Source organism: Trichoplax adhaerens, genomic scaffold (assembly GCF_000150275.1).
Source record: "Trichoplax adhaerens TRIADscaffold_1 genomic scaffold, whole genome shotgun sequence".
Classification (NCBI taxonomy): Eukaryota; Metazoa; Placozoa; class Uniplacotomia; order Trichoplacea; family Trichoplacidae; genus Trichoplax; species Trichoplax adhaerens.
Window position 1 is genome coordinate 8,303,239 of NW_002060943.1, and position 17,782 is coordinate 8,321,020.

The following is a 17,782-nucleotide window of genomic DNA, read 5'->3' on the forward strand; positions in this document are numbered from 1 at the left end:
GTAACATGATTGCTAAAACAACAAGTTTTTTCATCGGTATAAATGATAGAATAGGACCATAAGGTTTCTTTCTATTTTTATAACCCTTGAAACAATAGTCTTATAAGCTTCATCAAAACTGAAAAATTTTAAATTAACACTAAAATAATGCCGCGAAGTCTAAAATTAGATTACGTTACAATGTGGCACGGATGAGTAACCCCTCAAGTTTGACAAAAGTTCTACTATTGTCGTTTAGAAAGGAATTTGCTAATGTAGAATTGTGAAAAATGTCTTTAGCTTTATTGATTAGTGAATAGAAGAATGTAACGAACCTGTTAGCAGTTAGGAAATGCAGATCGTTGTGTGTTAGTAACGTAGAGAAGTAACTTTGAAGGTCTTATAATAATGAATGCAGGAATAGTTAACAAGTTAGACACAAATAGCAATGAATGACGAGTGTAGTTAGCTATCTACTAAAGAATCATTACGGTTTGTTTCATCATTCCACTATTTATCGTATAATTAATATTATCCAGAACTACAGCGTTGATATCCAAGTTTTCGAACAAGGATATCCTCTATTAATTATTACTCCGTGCAATAGAGAAAGATTTATTTGCCAAAGCATCAACATATAGTTAGTTAACCCAAGACATCTAATTTCATGCAATGGAGGAAAATTTGTTTGAGCATCAATATGTAGTTAGCTAACCCAAGACATCTGATTTCATGCAATACAGGAAAATTTGTCTGTTTGAGTATCAATATGTAGTTAGCTAACCGAAGACATCTGATTTCATGCCATAAAGGGAAAATTGATTTTTCAGAGCATCATCATACAGTTAGTAAACCCAAGACATTTGATTCCATGCAATAGAGGAAATTTTAATTATTATAGTATCAACATGCAGTTAGTTAACCCTATACATCTGATTTCTTGATTAGCTTACTGTATAATTATTATAATTAATTATCAAGATTATTTCATACGAGGAGATAATTTGTCTATACAGTTAATGTCAAGAGCGGTCAATGATTAGAAATATATTCACACATACATCAATATGATTCATCTAGCAGATGCCGCATTTATCTCACTAATGCCGGCCTCTGCTATTAATAAATGTGCATAATATAATAGACGCCTATTCAAATAGCCTAAATCATCTTGTTTCCCTCGTAATCCAATATGATAGAAGTAGACTACGGATAGGAACAAAGGGCTTACTACGAGGACTATATAATTGTTATATATTTTTCGATATTTGCATTCGTAATTAGTCTGATATGTTTTATAGCTATACGACGCTCGATACAGTTCTTTGAAATATTGCGCTATTACCCAACAAGAATCTTACGGCATTGCTGTGATATACAGTAATGAGGATAGGAAAAAGTATGATTCATTACAGTGTAAAAGATGCAACCGAAAAGACATAAGTTGATAACATCATCAATTAGGTATAAAATGAATTGATTCAAGTTGTACTCTATTCGATTTAATCATTTTATGTATAAAAATTCATATCACCTTCTCTATTACACCTTGTTACATAACAAGTGAAGAGATTGGGGAAATATGGTCATGAAGTTAATCATATCATGACATAGTGTTATTAGTGAATAAGCCAATCTATTCTTTGTTGAGTTATATTAATAAGGTTGAGTAACATTATTGTGAATGGTTTTATGCTGCTATCAACCCTATGACATTATGAGAGATACCTTGTTAACCATATCCTGCCAAATTACACCAGTAAGGCAATTTCAAATTTGTGTAATACACTAAGAACTGTAAAATCTTATTATCGAATTATTTTTCTGCCTTCAATTTTAAATCTAATTTATGCTCTAGCTATCATTTATAATTTACAGATTTAAGAAAGACTATCTCTAGTCTGTTTTAATAACTTCTTCGCTAATGAATCATGCTATTTCTTGTAACACGACTTTCATCTTAACATTGCATTATTTCAGCATAAGAATTTAATGCTATTCGTATTCTTTCTTTGGTTGCTAGTTTTATAAGTTGAATTTTACCAATTGATTCGACATCGGCATATTCTAACATTCCGTATCATAGAAAGCTGTAGCAACCAGATTTATATCTATGAATTTACATAATTTGTAAGAGATTATACACGTAGTCTAACACAAATTAAAGCATAGCATTATATAGGTTTCAAAACATTTTAATATTTAAATAGACTGATATCCTTTGAGATTTTTGATATACTATTATTAATCCTTAGCTCTGCAATTGAAGAAGTTATACATGAGCTAGTTGATTTTCTACAAAAAATTCTACTGCAAGTGTCAACCTATTTTAATATTGCACAATTTCTACATATCTTTGTAATAGCAATTTAATTACTATTTTAAACATCATCTCAAGAAATGTGCTCGCCTAAATCAGCACTGATAGAAGAGATCCTGCTAACTCTCGATATTTTCTTCTAAAAATACCCATAACCAACTGTACAGGATATATAACATCTTAATGTAATGGCAATTAAACAGTCCGAGGCTGCACAAAAATTTCATTAATTTTATTTCCTAATTAGCAACAGGGGGCCGATAATTATAGATATGCACTTATGCTGCATTAAGGCAGCTACTAACTTCAAAGTGTCTTAGCGCATTTTGAATGAAAATCATATTTTTAGCAAAGCATTTCTATTTCTAATTATACGATGTTTTTACATAGATCATCATTCAATTGCTGCATTAGTGAAACGAGCAGATTATATGTATAATCTATTACTTCACTGCAGGAAATCGTCTCAAATACGGATGCTAACATATGGTGTGATAATATTAAAACATAATCAGATTATATGGCAGACTAAATACAAGTGCATATGTGTAGCAACAGATATCACCCTAATATTGCTTATTACTAAGCAATACTAGGCTACTTTTTTGTATTACATAGCAGCCATTTAACCTTAATAATGGCTGATAATTAAGAAAAATGAATAACAACGTCTGGTATTTCTGTAGGCAACGTGAGAAATTGATTGAAATTCTGTCGCTTTTGGATGCAATATTTTACAGCCACATTGCAAGCATAATTATTAGAACATGTGAATGTTTCACAATCTACTCAAATATTTTCTTACCCAATCGAAATATCATTTAGATATGAATAAGATTCATGTACATGAAAACTTGAGTTATATATTATTGGCATACTTCTAATAGTCACAATAGATGTGAATATTTCTAGTATATGTATATATTTAGATAGGAGACCAACGAAGTTGTTTTTCAGCCGTTTAAAAATTGAAGGGTTTATGAAGTAATTAATGCTGGACATACAATATTCTTTTAATGACATTATGGAATTAAAACCTGCGGAAAACTTGATGGCTAATAACTGGGATACTACTTTACTATCGGCATTATTGCCCATGTCAAATAATTATATTTACTATTTAAATTATTACGAGACATATGAAGGAGCAATTATAGACTGAACGGTACTCCACATTGTTTCTATTTATCGCAAGGGGTAATTGAGAGTTCTTTAATTATCGATTTAGCGGAATATTATTCCCATCTTTAATAGTATCTAAGTAATTATGGTTACACTTTCAGTTATTATTAATGGGTAACACACCAATCTTTAGCGCTGTATATATGATTTGAGCTAAATATAGTTTTCTAAGCATTTCTAATTTGTATAGTTTCCTATTAGTTAATGATAGCTGTAGTATTAAGTAAATACTTACTCATACAAAATTTGGATAATATTTCAGTAGATTAATAAAATTTTCTTATATTACAATAAGGTTCGCACATTATTTGTGAGTGGACTTCCTGTTGATGTTAAGCAAAGAGATTTACATCTACTCTTTCGTGGACTTCCAGTACGTAAATATTCATCAAGCTAATGATATCATCTTTATGTCTTCGGCATTATTGCATCAATATAGTACTAATTTTCCTAATCGATTTATTAGGGATATTTAGATTCTATCTTAAAGACATCAACCAAGCAAGTAAGTAATAGAAATGATACACGTAAAATACCTATGGTAATAAAGAATAGTAGGAAGATTGCTTGTATACGTGTGTATTATGTGTTAGTAATACAGCATTATTTACTACAGTAATTATATATATCATGATCAACTTTGTTCGCTTTACCATGATAACAATTAAAAGAAATGATTTTAAGAATTTAAAAGTTGACCTATTTCTTCTGAAATTTAAATACTTATATATATTATATAGCCGGGACACGGAAATAAATCTGGGGTATGTGGAAGATAGAATGTTTAAAAACGTTAATCATTTTTTTGGAACTGCTTAATTCCGTAATTTAGCTATAAATCTACTTTTGTCGTAATGATTATAAATTTTAAAGTTATACATTAGAGAAAAAGTAACAGTTTTTTCAATACTTAATACTGGCACTTTAATATGCAAGGTTGAAGATATCGGTAGCGACTAGTTACTGTAATTACTCTAAATAATATTTAAGAAAAGGTTAATATTTTCACCAATAGATATGCATTCAGCTGCAACATTACTATAGAATCTACCAGCTAAAATATACGCTTTAAAATCATTATCCGACCAATAGTAGTCTATACTATATATTTCCAGCATTATATCAAAAGTATTTAATTCTCGATCAAAAACTATGTATTTTACATGGTATAAGCATAATTTTACTAATTTTAATCTTGATTATATTTATTTACTTCTGGGTATTTCTTTATGATACAGCCCGTTGCATTCGCTACATTTGAAACTAGGGAGCTAGCAAATGAAGCTAAAGCTATCTTACAGGTTACAAATAAATTATTAATCTTATAGAGCGAAATTTTCGTAGCCATAACATTACTGTATAGAAATGACTGTATTATAGCTCAGTAAAATGACCATAATACATTAAATTTAAATTACGGTAAAACGTTTTATACCATGATAAGGATTCCTTCCGATGTTTTATATCGATACTATATCCTTTGCATAGGCATATTAGTTAAAATTATTTATGCTTATAAAAGTTTATCGACAATAGTCACCGGAATATTCAGTTTTAATATTATGAATATAGGCTAGATTAAAATTCTTATTCGATTTTTATTCTTCCGGATCATTAGGGATTCCAATTCGATCCAGACGTAACAGATAGTCATCTTAGAGTTGATTTCGCAAAATCTAATACGAAGTCATATCGATCTCGCCATAACAGTTCCAATGGTCAAAATGTGAAAAATACAATTTATAACGGCAATATCCCTAATAAATTAGAGTTGGCTAATCCAGCCATACCAATATACAGAGAACATTCGATATGTAGGTGTTCTAATCAGCATGTGTGGAAACCCAATACAGCTTGATATGATTACTATTTTGCAAAATTTACAAATTCAGCTACGTTAAACTTAATATTGTGCTTTACTGCTGATATTGACAGCTGCGCCATAATGTAATTTAATCGTTTCTTTTGTTGTATTTAGTGAGATATCTTGTAGAGTTGTTATTATATTCTTATATTTCAAAACTCTTCTAAGATATACAATTTAACGAAATGTAAAATTTTACGTACTTAAAATTTGCTATTTGTTACTCTTTACAATTCAAATAGCTACTATCGACCTGACTCCGACGTATTATCAAAATATCATACCTGAAACCTACGTTAATCACATACCAATGTAAGTACCGTGATGTTTATATTCTCTAACTTAGACCAATTGGGACTTGAGAATTATACTAGCATATATTAAGAATTTTAATTATAAAAAACGAACAAAAAAAGTCGATAATCCAATTTTTACGGACTTAGCTATACTATAAATCTTTAATTTACAGCTTGATGAATAAAAATTGGCAATAGCTATATTATTTTTAATACTTTAGTTATCCATGTCCTACTGAAATTCCACAGCCAGCTTGTCATTCGGCTCCTCCTGTGCTACAGCCTCACATGCAAAGCTTTCAGCAGCAACTGCCTCAAGTTTGTAGCACGCTTTTTGTTGCTAACTTAGGTCGTAATATAACTGATAAAGAACTACGAGATATATTTGGACGGTAAGAGTTTAAAACGCGTAATTACTAGCCATTGCTAGACTGCTACTTTGTCTTATGCGGTAAATTGATAAGATAAAAATATTGAACCATTATTGAAGCCTGTTTCACTATATACCGGTAGTTAGTCTAACTAATATTAAAGCATTTGGCATTCTTGTATGAAAGTAATGATAGAATAATCAATAATACACTAGATGTGTTGGCTTTCGAAGACTACGAATGCATAAAAAGCCAGGATTTCCAACAACCGCGTTTATAGAGTTTGCTGTAAGTTGATCATTCCATCTTGCATGTATTATATTATTAATGAAATTTCTGATATATATTCGCAGTATAAGTAAGTGGTAAAATTGTATAGGTGTGTATATACGCATATTTACTAATTACATCACAATAAATGTATAATAGAATATCCAGTTTGCAACACAAGCTCTAAATGCGCTGCAAGGGTAAGTTGACGTCCTTATTTAAAAGAATCTAAGAAAGTTTTAGACATCGGCATATACCTAATTTGTATTATATTTCATTTACATGGTGTACATGACGATGTATTATGCGTAAATATAGATACTTTGCTCGTTATTCTACCCAATTTGATCGATTATTTTTATATACTTACAGCCCTGCATAATTATTATAACTTTCGCAATAATTATTAGCGGTGATGGTGGCAAACTCTACTTAAGCCAGGTTATCATCACACATGTAACCTAAGTATTTATATTTTAGAGCCATTATTCAGTCTTCCGAATGCGGTGGGATTCGAATAGAATATGCTAGAAAAAAGATGGGTGAGGTAATAGCAAATAAGAAATTGATGAATTCAGTTCTACTTTCTACTTTTTGAGTCAAACAATGCGTAAAATTTCGAAATATGCAGTAATTAGTGTAGTGACTATTATACCATAATTATTCTAATTGATAACAAAAATCTATCCCTGTTTTTGCATAGCCATCCATCCACCGCAATCATCTTGTGGCTTAGTCACGACCTATTTGTGAGAGGAAAATCGAATAAATTATGATTTATTCACGCTTTCTGCTTGCGCTTACAATGATTGCTGTCGCTACTGAGAAAAAAATTGATTAGCTAAATATAGGATTATTATCGTTATATTTGTTTTCTATAACTAGTAGTAAATTATATTTAAAAAAATTGAACAAGAAACCCCAGTTGATGCTACGGCTTGCATGCTTTTTCGCTCTTCGCTTCATGCCTTTGCTATTGCATTTATAGCAAGAAAAAGCATTAAATAATTAAAATATAAAATATTTACTGTTAAGCAGCAGATGCTTTGCAATTATTACTTTATACCTATTTAATCGTGAATCGATAATCCATACCACAAATTGCATTCTGTTCTATAAATATGGACATTAGCCGTTACTTTTTTATACCATTCATGATTGATGTCTCCAAAACTGCATCATTGCATTTTGCAGTACTTTCAGCTGATATTTATCCATACGAGATCGATCGAACTTATGATACGATTACAGAGTCAACGTTTGAAAATATCAATGAATTGATCAGGTCTATATTTAATAGCTATTCTAAATGTTGCTATGTGAGTTTTCCTATCATAGTCTTTTATGTTATCCTTTATAAACGCTAGCGTACGTGAAGAAATTATTTCAATTAATTGCGTTTAATTATATGGAATGGTTTGAAATGGCGAATTTTATCGAATTAGCTACCTAAAGTTTAGTAGCAACCATGATAACCATCACCGATATGTTTTTTCCTCATTATGGATTAATTCCGTAAAGTTAACTCTACATCGATTGCCAAGTAATTTAACAAATATACTACATTGCGGTATTGCTATGCTAAGAAAATAAGCTAAAATGGTGATAGCTTTCGTTTAATACGCTTTATTACTCTATATCAGAAGGATTGTTATTGATTTCATATAATGCCACAATAGTTTGATTAACAAAATTAACAGAAATCAAATCGCTTAAAATTGAAGTATTTTATACTGAAGTTATAATTGTGTCAACTCTTTGTTTAATATTGCAATTTCTCGTCCATCAAATGAATTTTGGCTGTTAATAATGATTTTATTGAATTCAATTTAACTGTGTAAGCTCTACTAGATACAGATACACATTAGTAGATTGTTCTGTAATAGATTCAATTTATTAGGGAAATTGATCCTTTCTAACAAATACTTTATGATAATTGAATTTGTTTTGGCTTGACTATTTTATATCTTGGCAGCATTAATGGATTGTTCTGTTGTTGAAATACAATGCTTACCTTCTACTTGTCTGTAGATTAAAAACAAAAAAGAAATGGCTGACTTTCATGATTGATTTCTTGCAGTAGTGAGCAATGAACACGATATTGGCTAAATGACAGAAACTGAATTTGTTGATAGTAGGAATGAACTAAAATGAGTTAGACGTCATATTTTTGCAAGGCTAGAGAACCCTAATACAGCATTGAAAGCTTTTGTCCATTGAGTCAATCTACCAATTTGATAATTTTCCGTTATTCTATGCAGGAGTAGGTTACTTGGTGGTATTTTGAACTACCAGTGCTTGTAATTTATAGTCATGTCGTGAAATTTTACTACGGGTCAAGAAATCTTAGGATGTACTACACTTAGAAGTCTCATAATATTCTACAGCAGATTCAAAAAATTGTTCCTGTATACAAAATTTTCGCGTTTTTCTGTGGATTTTACTACCTAGTCAACTTTAAAATTTTTACGATAGAGTGCAGGTATAAAGTCCTCTGATCAAATTTTCAACTCATAAATTGCGTTGCCATGCATAATATAATGTTTGAGTGTGCTTTAATTATGAAGTATGTATCTACCACATTCCAAGTCATTTTATTACCCTTATATAGCAAATCTTACCCGTTATTACGGTACGAGTACGCGTATATTCTGAAGAGATGTATTTGCATTTAATTAACATCATCGTACTATTTATATATTCCATTTACAAAGCTATTTTGTATCAATTTTACTAGCATCCTTATTAAGGGATTACGCGTATAACAACAGGGTTGATAAGAAGTGAACCATAATTCTTTTCAGCAATTCTTTCGTGTCCTTGTGCTATGCATGTTGAACTAAATTTTCCAACTAATAGGATGATCATCCTCTTCAATTATGGCCATATTAAGTATTCAACTTTAAATCTTTATACTCTTTCTGTTGTAATTAACTGCTTGCCAGAGGTTGGTCATATGCCATGAATCAATAGATCTGCACCAGTCGAATATGCATTTCTGTATAATTCCATAATCAAAAGTGGACAATTAACATTAAATACAATTACTACCGTAGCTAAAGTGAATAGTTTTGACAGAAATGGGCTGTTTGCCTAACAACAGGTAACCGCAATAAGACTGTCATTGATAACCGACCGATTCAGTATATGCAATAACATCAAGTTGCACCAGCATATAATATACATCGATACATAAATAATGTGTGAAATAGCATTTCTATGCGAAGAATCCATTACAAGTGGTATAGAGTGATAGGCTGTAATGGGGTACCGATATTATACAGCCAAGGATAAGCAGTTATGGTGTTGATTCTGTTTTTGAAAGGCATTCAATTATTAATCACGAATAAATGTAAGCGCAAAGTTGATCAAGAGAAATAGTACTATAAATCTCTTTACTGTAAAGTAGCTTAGGAATAGTGATAGCATACGCATGCGAAAACAATATAACTTCACCGTATATGTACTTATATTAGTAAATACTTTTCTACGGTAAGTTAAGAATAGATGAAGACTATTTTGGAAAAAGGAGTTTGACACAAGCTTTCTATTTGTATATCAAAAACATGTCTATTTAAAAGACGTGGTTATTCCAGCATCAAGAGTGTGTGATGTTTTATCTTCATGGCAGAGCTGTATACGCTCGCATAACCAATCCTGTATGGAAAGCAACGAATTTCCGCTGTCAGGGCATCTAAGAGGAAATTAAAAGTTCCTGCTACAGTATACCATAAGTAATCAAGCAAAACATTTCATAATTGTACGAAGATCGGCTGTGCTACTGACAAATAGCATTGAATGTAGTGAATCATTAACATATCATAATACTGTCTTTTTTACTAGTTCTTAGTATCGCTTAATTTAGGGTGTGCTACCGTGTTTATTTATTTAGTCTTTTGCTTTCTAAAAGTAGCAGGTTAGGCCTAATTGACAACGATTACCCACTAAATTTGCATTAGTCAGTGATGTACAGTAGTTATTGATTAGATAACCTGCTATGAAACAAACTCTTGTATAGCATACGCTTATAGCAAGTACGACACCGGAAATGTGATGAAGAAGAAAAACAATATGACGAAAAATGCAAGTCAAGACATTGATTCCTAGTAAAGAACGTCTTACGTGCATATATGGGTAAAACCCCAATGGCAGTTCTTTATTTATTTACTACTGTACAGCACTCACTTCCACGCGACTGTACTACGATATTATGATGTAACAAAGCAAATATGGATTATTACGAAACGCCCAAGTTACTGAAAGTGAACAAGACTATGGGTTACCCAGCGCTTCTATAACAACTAAAAACCTTCCAATTTTTTTATCCTTGAAATGATTGGTCATGATGAATGCTAAAGAACAAGCTGTATCCTATATACTGTACATAACGAAGAAGTGTTTTTTTTTTGTAATACCATCATGGCCAAATGGAGAGTTAATAAGCCTCTGATGATTTATTTATGATTGACTGGTGGCCCTTTCTATTTTCATACAACTTTGGCTCATAAATAGCTATCATATATCAGTCTTTCAAAGTATTAAGGAAAAATAACAAAATATTCAAGGGTAGTCAACCAGCTAAGGGTATATTAAGTTAACCTAGACTGGTGTGATTTAGCTTGGTTTTATTATTATTTTTAACACTCACTGTCACAATTTTTTAACAGCATGGATTTAAATTGGGAAAATCATTTTTGAATTGACAGTCATGACTCATTTAAACAGTATTCTATATCAGTGAATCGATGGCGAAAGGAGTTTGTTTCTTTGCCAATATTGACTGAAAAATGAACTTGGAAGAAATGAAATGGTGCCAGCGCAAATCGGAATGTGATGTAGTAGAAAACAATACTATTTTTTGCAGTACTGGATGTCTAGTATTGTTATTATTATTGATTTCTAAATTATGACTACAGTAGTTGATTGCCTGCTACGTTACTGTAAGAATGTACGTTAGTCTCCGGCATTTTGTAATTATATTTTTACTACCTATTCGAGAGCAGTTTCAGCAAGAGGTAGTAAATTATATTATATTTCAAAATGTCGGATATTAGTGTCCGTGCTACATTTTAGAATTGGGTTCAGTTGGTATTGAACCGATAGTGTGGAGACGGCACCCAGTGTAATAGCTTACTGTAGAGATTCGTACTGTGTGTGTTGCCGGCTGGCGTATATTGGGGGGAATCATAACGGCCCCGTCTGCAGTGTACGTCCGTTGTGCGTTTCAATCGTTTTCGATCGTGTCTACCTTTGGGAATAGTAGTGTCGATAAGCGCGTCACATTGTCACTGCGCATTGTGTGCAACGTCAATACGAACACCCCCCCCATTCAATTGCGATTGTCATGACGAAGGAGTCAAGCTGTGGTGAGTCAACCGGCATTACAACGTTGTTCATTTTTCCATTGTCTTTCCCGCAGTCACTGCAAATCAGCGCTAAGCTTGAAGTCATTATCATAGAGTCACTTCAATCTCTTCTGTGCGACAATCGACAGGATGACTTGCGGTCAATAACTTCATATAGCACGTCAGCATTGGTCCATTTCACTGGCAAGTTATTTCTTTTTTGGATTTCCATCCCCATAATAATAATTACAACAATTTCTCTTTGGCCTTGGTTAATTATGGAGGTAGAAATACTCTGTAGGTTGTAAATAACTCTTTTATTTGTCCAGTCAACTTGTTAAACCACTTGCTTCTATCCTGAATATTCCATAACCCATTGCGAATTTCAATCACTCTCCATTCTATTGACTTCAACGTGGAAATAACATTGGTCATTGATTGCATGAGTGGAAGTCAATCAGAATTTTTTTTTTCTGGTACACCAACTTCACTGCCATTGAAATTGGCAAGAAATTCTTCAATCCTTTCCATTGATCGTAGGTACGTCTATCCTGTTATCAATTCAACAACAGTTCATCTCTGTATAGGATCAAATAATAGTTAGTTTTCAAGCAGAGTAACGGATAGGTCTTGAATGTCCTTAGGTTTGAGAATTCCAGCCATTTCATCACTGATTACGTACTCTCTCGGAGGAAAAAATACGCTTTGCAATGGCTTCACAAGATTGCAGGAATGATTTCACTTTCAAAGGTACGTTTTCACTGACCGAACACGGATTTCCCAAGTACATGTCATGTTGATATCAACAACACCATGACCCTCTTTACATTCTTGTATCGGTCTATGTATTAATGAAAATATTCCATGTTCAGTTTAAAAGATTGGGCTACTTTTTCGCATTTCTATTCTTGATATGATTTCGATAGACTGTAATGCGTAGAGTGTAGATTCTCATTGATTGGATAGAATTACAAGTCGAAGACTTAATAGCTTTCCCCCGATTGAGCATCATTCCATCAACTAATTTTTATTCATCGTAGGGATTAATTTATTTGTTACTGTATTACTAGAGAATAATAGAAGTATACTACTGGATCAAATAGTAAATGTACCGTGATTGATGAAATAAAATGATGACGTACCGTACGATGAACGTGATTGATTACGGATGAGAATGGTAGCCATGTTATGATGAACTTGTTTATCGTTGTATTCGACTGTTGCACCTTATTGGATCGACTGAGTTACATTGATTTTTGTACTTCTGACTTGTTGCATCTTTATGGTAGTACAGTAGTTAAAGAGTGAATTTCTATTTTCATTTGATGTTATTCTTCAATAGTTCCGTCTCTAGTTTAATACTAATGTGTACTGTTTACGCACTTCGTGTATCTGATGTTAACATCGCATGATGATAAAGTATGTAAACGGAATCGATCAATTTACAGGAACAAGTAATTTGATCGTAAAGACCAATTGAAGTATCGTCAGTGACATCTTTTATTCATTGAGATACTTTTTTTTGACGTTGACCATTTATATGTTGTCGTTCAGTAATAAAAATGTTAATAATGTACTGTAATAATTCATTCAAGCACAAGATGATCAGTTGGTCAAGCATGAAAACTTTCACTCTGTGCAAAGCACAACTGTTGATCTTGTTATTGACCAACTGTGTGTCATTCTAATTACGTTAATCTTTGCTAGTTACTGGCAAATTATCCAGAGATTATACGAAAATTCAATGGACACATTTAAATTGTCCGGTAGCGAAGTAATCATAATTTCTTATAAACTACCATCGACACACAATCAAAATTATACAATTAAACTCCTTTATAGTGGACAATACTCATTGGTATTATTACCTAAAACAAAGCTATCAGCGTAGGCATTATAGTGCCAATGATGTGTACAGATGGAAATTTGCGCTACTTTGAAAGTAATGATAGGATTGACAGAAATATTTAAAAACTATTATTTCACTTTGCATCGTGTTTAGTAATTGATTTGAGCATATTGGAATACTAGATTTTGTTTTAATCTTTAATTTGAATTACTAATGCAATTTCATAACTTTGATGAATCTCTCCTGTCATGGGCATACGAGGTACTACCGTATGCTCTTACTTAGTAGTATACAAGTGTGCGTGGAAATGTTTACTAACAATACAAGGAACATCTTAATGAATCGTGACCATGTTGTTTTATCATTAATAAATATGTATACTGTAGTTTGATGGTGTACTCGTATATCAATTTCAAGCTCTTGCAATAACATACTGTACTGTACAAATGCATAACCTTACAGTATCTACAAAAATCATCTACAGTATTGTAAAATAGTTCACCACATCCACTTAACTTGTGTACAGTATGTGTACAGTTAATGCATTACTTAACTGGTACTTTGAAGCTCTCTCATTTTAAAAAGTATTTAACCTCTCATTGATATCTTTGTTGTGCTACAACTTATCGTATCATTCAATATTGGTATCATGATTACGTGCGGTACAGTACTAACTGCTATTTAGGAACTGTAGTCAATTTTGCAAAAGCTTTTCTGCTCAGATTCGTGGAAACTATGTAATTTTACGCATACTCTTTCATTATCGTACCCTAACATACCCATAAATTACAGTATTTTATTAGTGTGTGTAGTAATCTCGAATTTATAGACGTGACAGTATTACGTGCTGTTAGTGACTACCGTGATGACTGTTAAGTATTTTACTTACATTTTTACTGGTATTGATCAAATTTCCATGAAACGGCTTAAACTTATATTAGTCTCGTTTGTTCCATCCTTCTGTTTGATAGTACTATTACTTGGTCACTCTGACTCTGGAAAGAAGGAACTTTATTCCTATTTTAATAAAGATTCTCCTAAGGTAGACTTTATTAGTACGATTGGCGTAGACTATGCCGTGAAAAGTGTCAAAATCGGTTTCAAATTGGTAAAGGCTCAAATTTGGGATACCGGTAACTGATGATAGCTAGTCAGTAGCTTTATTATGTTCTATATACGTGTACTACCTGTAGTACTATCGAAATACATTGGATCTTCATTAATTCCTTCCGTGAAATATTTCGATGGATAGACATAGTAACCCTCTAACATATCACAGAACAATAATTGATCTGGTGCTAATGAAACGATAGTTCTTTCTTTGATTATCTCTTGTTAGTATCGATTGATAAAGTTTAGTAGCTCTTGCATACTGTGACTTTGTATATTAGAGGATGCATGTAGACGTTTACATTTAAAATTTTTTTACATCAAATATATAGTATTTCGGAATAAACGGTAGTTTAAATACTCCTCCTCTTGTCCAAACCTATCAATTATTAGAGGAGTTCACTACCACAGCTGATTATGCACCTACATAGAAATATCATTTACAGTAAATTACAGATACCTTTCAGTAATTTCAAGTTTAAAGAATGATTTCTTTTATACGAGTATATCAGTTTTTTATAGCGATGATTTGTTTAAAAATAACAGGATTGTTTTTATTGAAATCATCAGCTGTACTTCTTTTTATAGAGAGTAAATGCTAACTGTATAAAATTGTAAAAGTGTATGAGCGTAAATTACACTTCCAATTTGAAATATTTATAATTTTGCATTTGCATTTTAGTTTATCAAGACCAATTGAAAGCAGTTAGAAGCCCGTAAGTGAATTAAATTATTTTTAACACTATTTCAGCCTAACTTACAAAGTATACTGTATGCGTCATACCGTCAATGTAAATAATTTTTATGAGCCAATCATGCGATACTAACATTCAGTACTGCGTATCTGGCCCCTAGGTATTATTTTCGAGGAGCAACTGGGGTTATTTTTATATTTGATGTTACCAAACGTCATACGTACGAAAATATTAGAGATTGGTTAAATGACTCTTATGTCTACGGCGATAATAAATTGGTAACCTTATTAATTGGAAATACGAGCAAATATAATGAAGGAATGGAAAGAGCTGTGTCAAAAACTGAAGTAAAGTTTGGTAATCAGATTGAGCTATTAATTTCTGATAGCTAAGAGTAGTTTAACACTATGCTTATGTACTGTACATATAACAGAGAAATTGTCTATTTTGCCATCAAAATATAAATGGGAGTGTAAGGATGCCTTTCAACTTTATTATCATTGCTGAATATCTGTAATGATTATGCATTCCTACTTTTAGAAAATAAAACTTCGTATTATGTGGAAACATGCATTTCTGACACTACTATTGTCGAAAGTGCATTCCAACGATTTATGGCAGGTATGATGAAATCAACTCTTATCAAATTGTATAGGCTATAGAAATCATCGATTACGGATGCTGATCAGTAAATGCTGGTCTGGATAACATAGATTGAGCCCTTTCTTTCTATTTATAAGCTAAGCAATACTGTACATTAAATTCAGATTGCTAATATAAACTGTTATTGTCTTGACAGAGATTTATCGAAAGCAGGTAATTCGCCGCTGAGTAGGAGGATACGCGTATGATTAAACTCATTTGGCACATTTATCGTCTCCTAATGTGTAGAAATTGTGGTTGTTGGCTATTGTATTAATCATAATATTACCGTAGTATATAAATGTTGAATATTTAATGCTAACATTGTATGTTTTAATTTTTTCGTGTAGTTCGTTCATGCTATTGAGAACTCACCATTAAAATTCCATGCTCCTTTTAAAGGTATTCTATTTAGCGATGCATTTATGATTCGATTTTACGAGATCTTGTACGATACTACTGTAGGTATCTTAATTTAATTGATACTCTAATTATAAGTATCATGTCACGGTTTTCGATATGCCATTGAGTATATCTTTATCCAAGCGATGATTACTGTATAGATCAATATATTAGCCTAGGATATAAAATTCTCCACCAACAGAGTATTAATGCTAATGAACTGTAATCGTTTATTCAACCTTAGTATTATTGCTCGGTGATCCTGACTGTGAAAAATTAGATCTATACTCACAATTTGAAGGTGGTAACGTCCACACTGATTACGGTAGTACCGTTGGTGTAGACTTTACTTTCAGAAATATGCACATTGATGGTAAAATTGTTGAAGTACAAATTTGGTATATTAGTAAGTATCCCATATTATTTGCAGGATCATACTTGGCAGTATAAATATTGCTCATATAACAGCTTTCATTCCTGTAAAGTATCTTAATGTGGTATTAACTCTAATCGTAACAACTATAATAATTTATTTACTATATAATTATAGTGCAAATTAAATATATTTGCTACTGTTGTATGTAATTTATTATTAATAATAATGATATTCTTTACAAAAAATTACAGCAAGTCAAAACAGATTTAGAGGACTTTATAGTTCGTAAGTATTAATAAGTAAACACTATCTATTACCCAATTTTTCATTTTCTAGAAAAAATAGTATGAAGCGTATCCTTAGCTTCTACTTTGAAGATATTACTATTGCGAAATTACGGTAGTACTAATTATTGTCTTTGCAATATAGATATTATCGTAGTGCTGCAGGTGCATTATTGATTTATGATGTTACTAAACGGCACACTTTCCATAACGTCCGTAATTGGGTTCATGATATGATGGCAGATGCTGATGAAAATATCGTGACATTATTACTCGGTAACACCAGCACATGCAATAAAGATAATACTAGAGCGGTATCAGAGAAAGAAGCTAACAAATTCGCAGGTATTGCAAATTTTGGAATTAGTACCCTATAGTTATGATTACAGTTTAATTTTGATAGTGAACCATGATATAATCTGAATCAATTAATTACTACATTATGAAATTTAACAGAAGGAAATGTTACATTCTTCTCTGAAATATCAATTTTGGATAACGTTGCGATTGAAAATTTATTCCGAAATTTTGTGTCAGGTACTTCTATAGCGTAATTATATAATAATTACGTCATTATTTATCGCGCTATTGCTTGCAAAAAACCCAATTACTAACACACAAGCACATCTACAATAAATATCCATACAATTATTAGCTAGCGTAAATTACCATTGTACGACCAACAAAAAATTTACCAAATATTGTCACGGATTTCTAACAGTTTTTCTTTTAGTTACAAGTGGTATACTGTATTACCTTATTCCAATTTGCACTATTTTAGGTATCGTATGTTGGAA

At 31.8% G+C, this 17,782-nt stretch overlaps 2 protein-coding genes across 2 annotated transcripts; both read left to right on the forward strand.

The window, feature by feature from the left end:
* Positions 1–1,696: 1,696 nt before the first annotated feature.
* Positions 1,697–7,018, forward strand: TRIADDRAFT_52243 (uncharacterized protein; the record flags this gene model as incomplete). The annotated part of the gene is made up of 12 exons (XM_002108072.1): positions 1,697–1,738; positions 3,777–3,854; positions 3,948–3,986; positions 4,222–4,245; positions 4,720–4,782; positions 5,100–5,295; positions 5,588–5,657; positions 5,863–6,033; positions 6,228–6,300; positions 6,442–6,482; positions 6,763–6,829; positions 6,986–7,018. 12 exons carry the CDS (start codon positions 1,697–1,699, stop codon positions 7,016–7,018), a joined length of 897 nt encoding a protein of 298 aa, XP_002108108.1.
* Positions 7,019–14,392: 7,374 nt separating this feature from the next.
* On the forward strand, positions 14,393–17,539 carry TRIADDRAFT_19167 (uncharacterized protein; the record flags this gene model as incomplete). Its single annotated transcript, XM_002108073.1, has 4 exons — positions 14,393–14,609; positions 16,953–16,986; positions 17,131–17,330; positions 17,442–17,539. The coding sequence occupies 4 exons, from the start codon at positions 14,393–14,395 to the stop codon at positions 17,537–17,539; spliced, it is 549 nt and encodes a 182-aa protein (XP_002108109.1).
* Between the last annotated feature and the right edge of the window lie 243 nt (positions 17,540–17,782).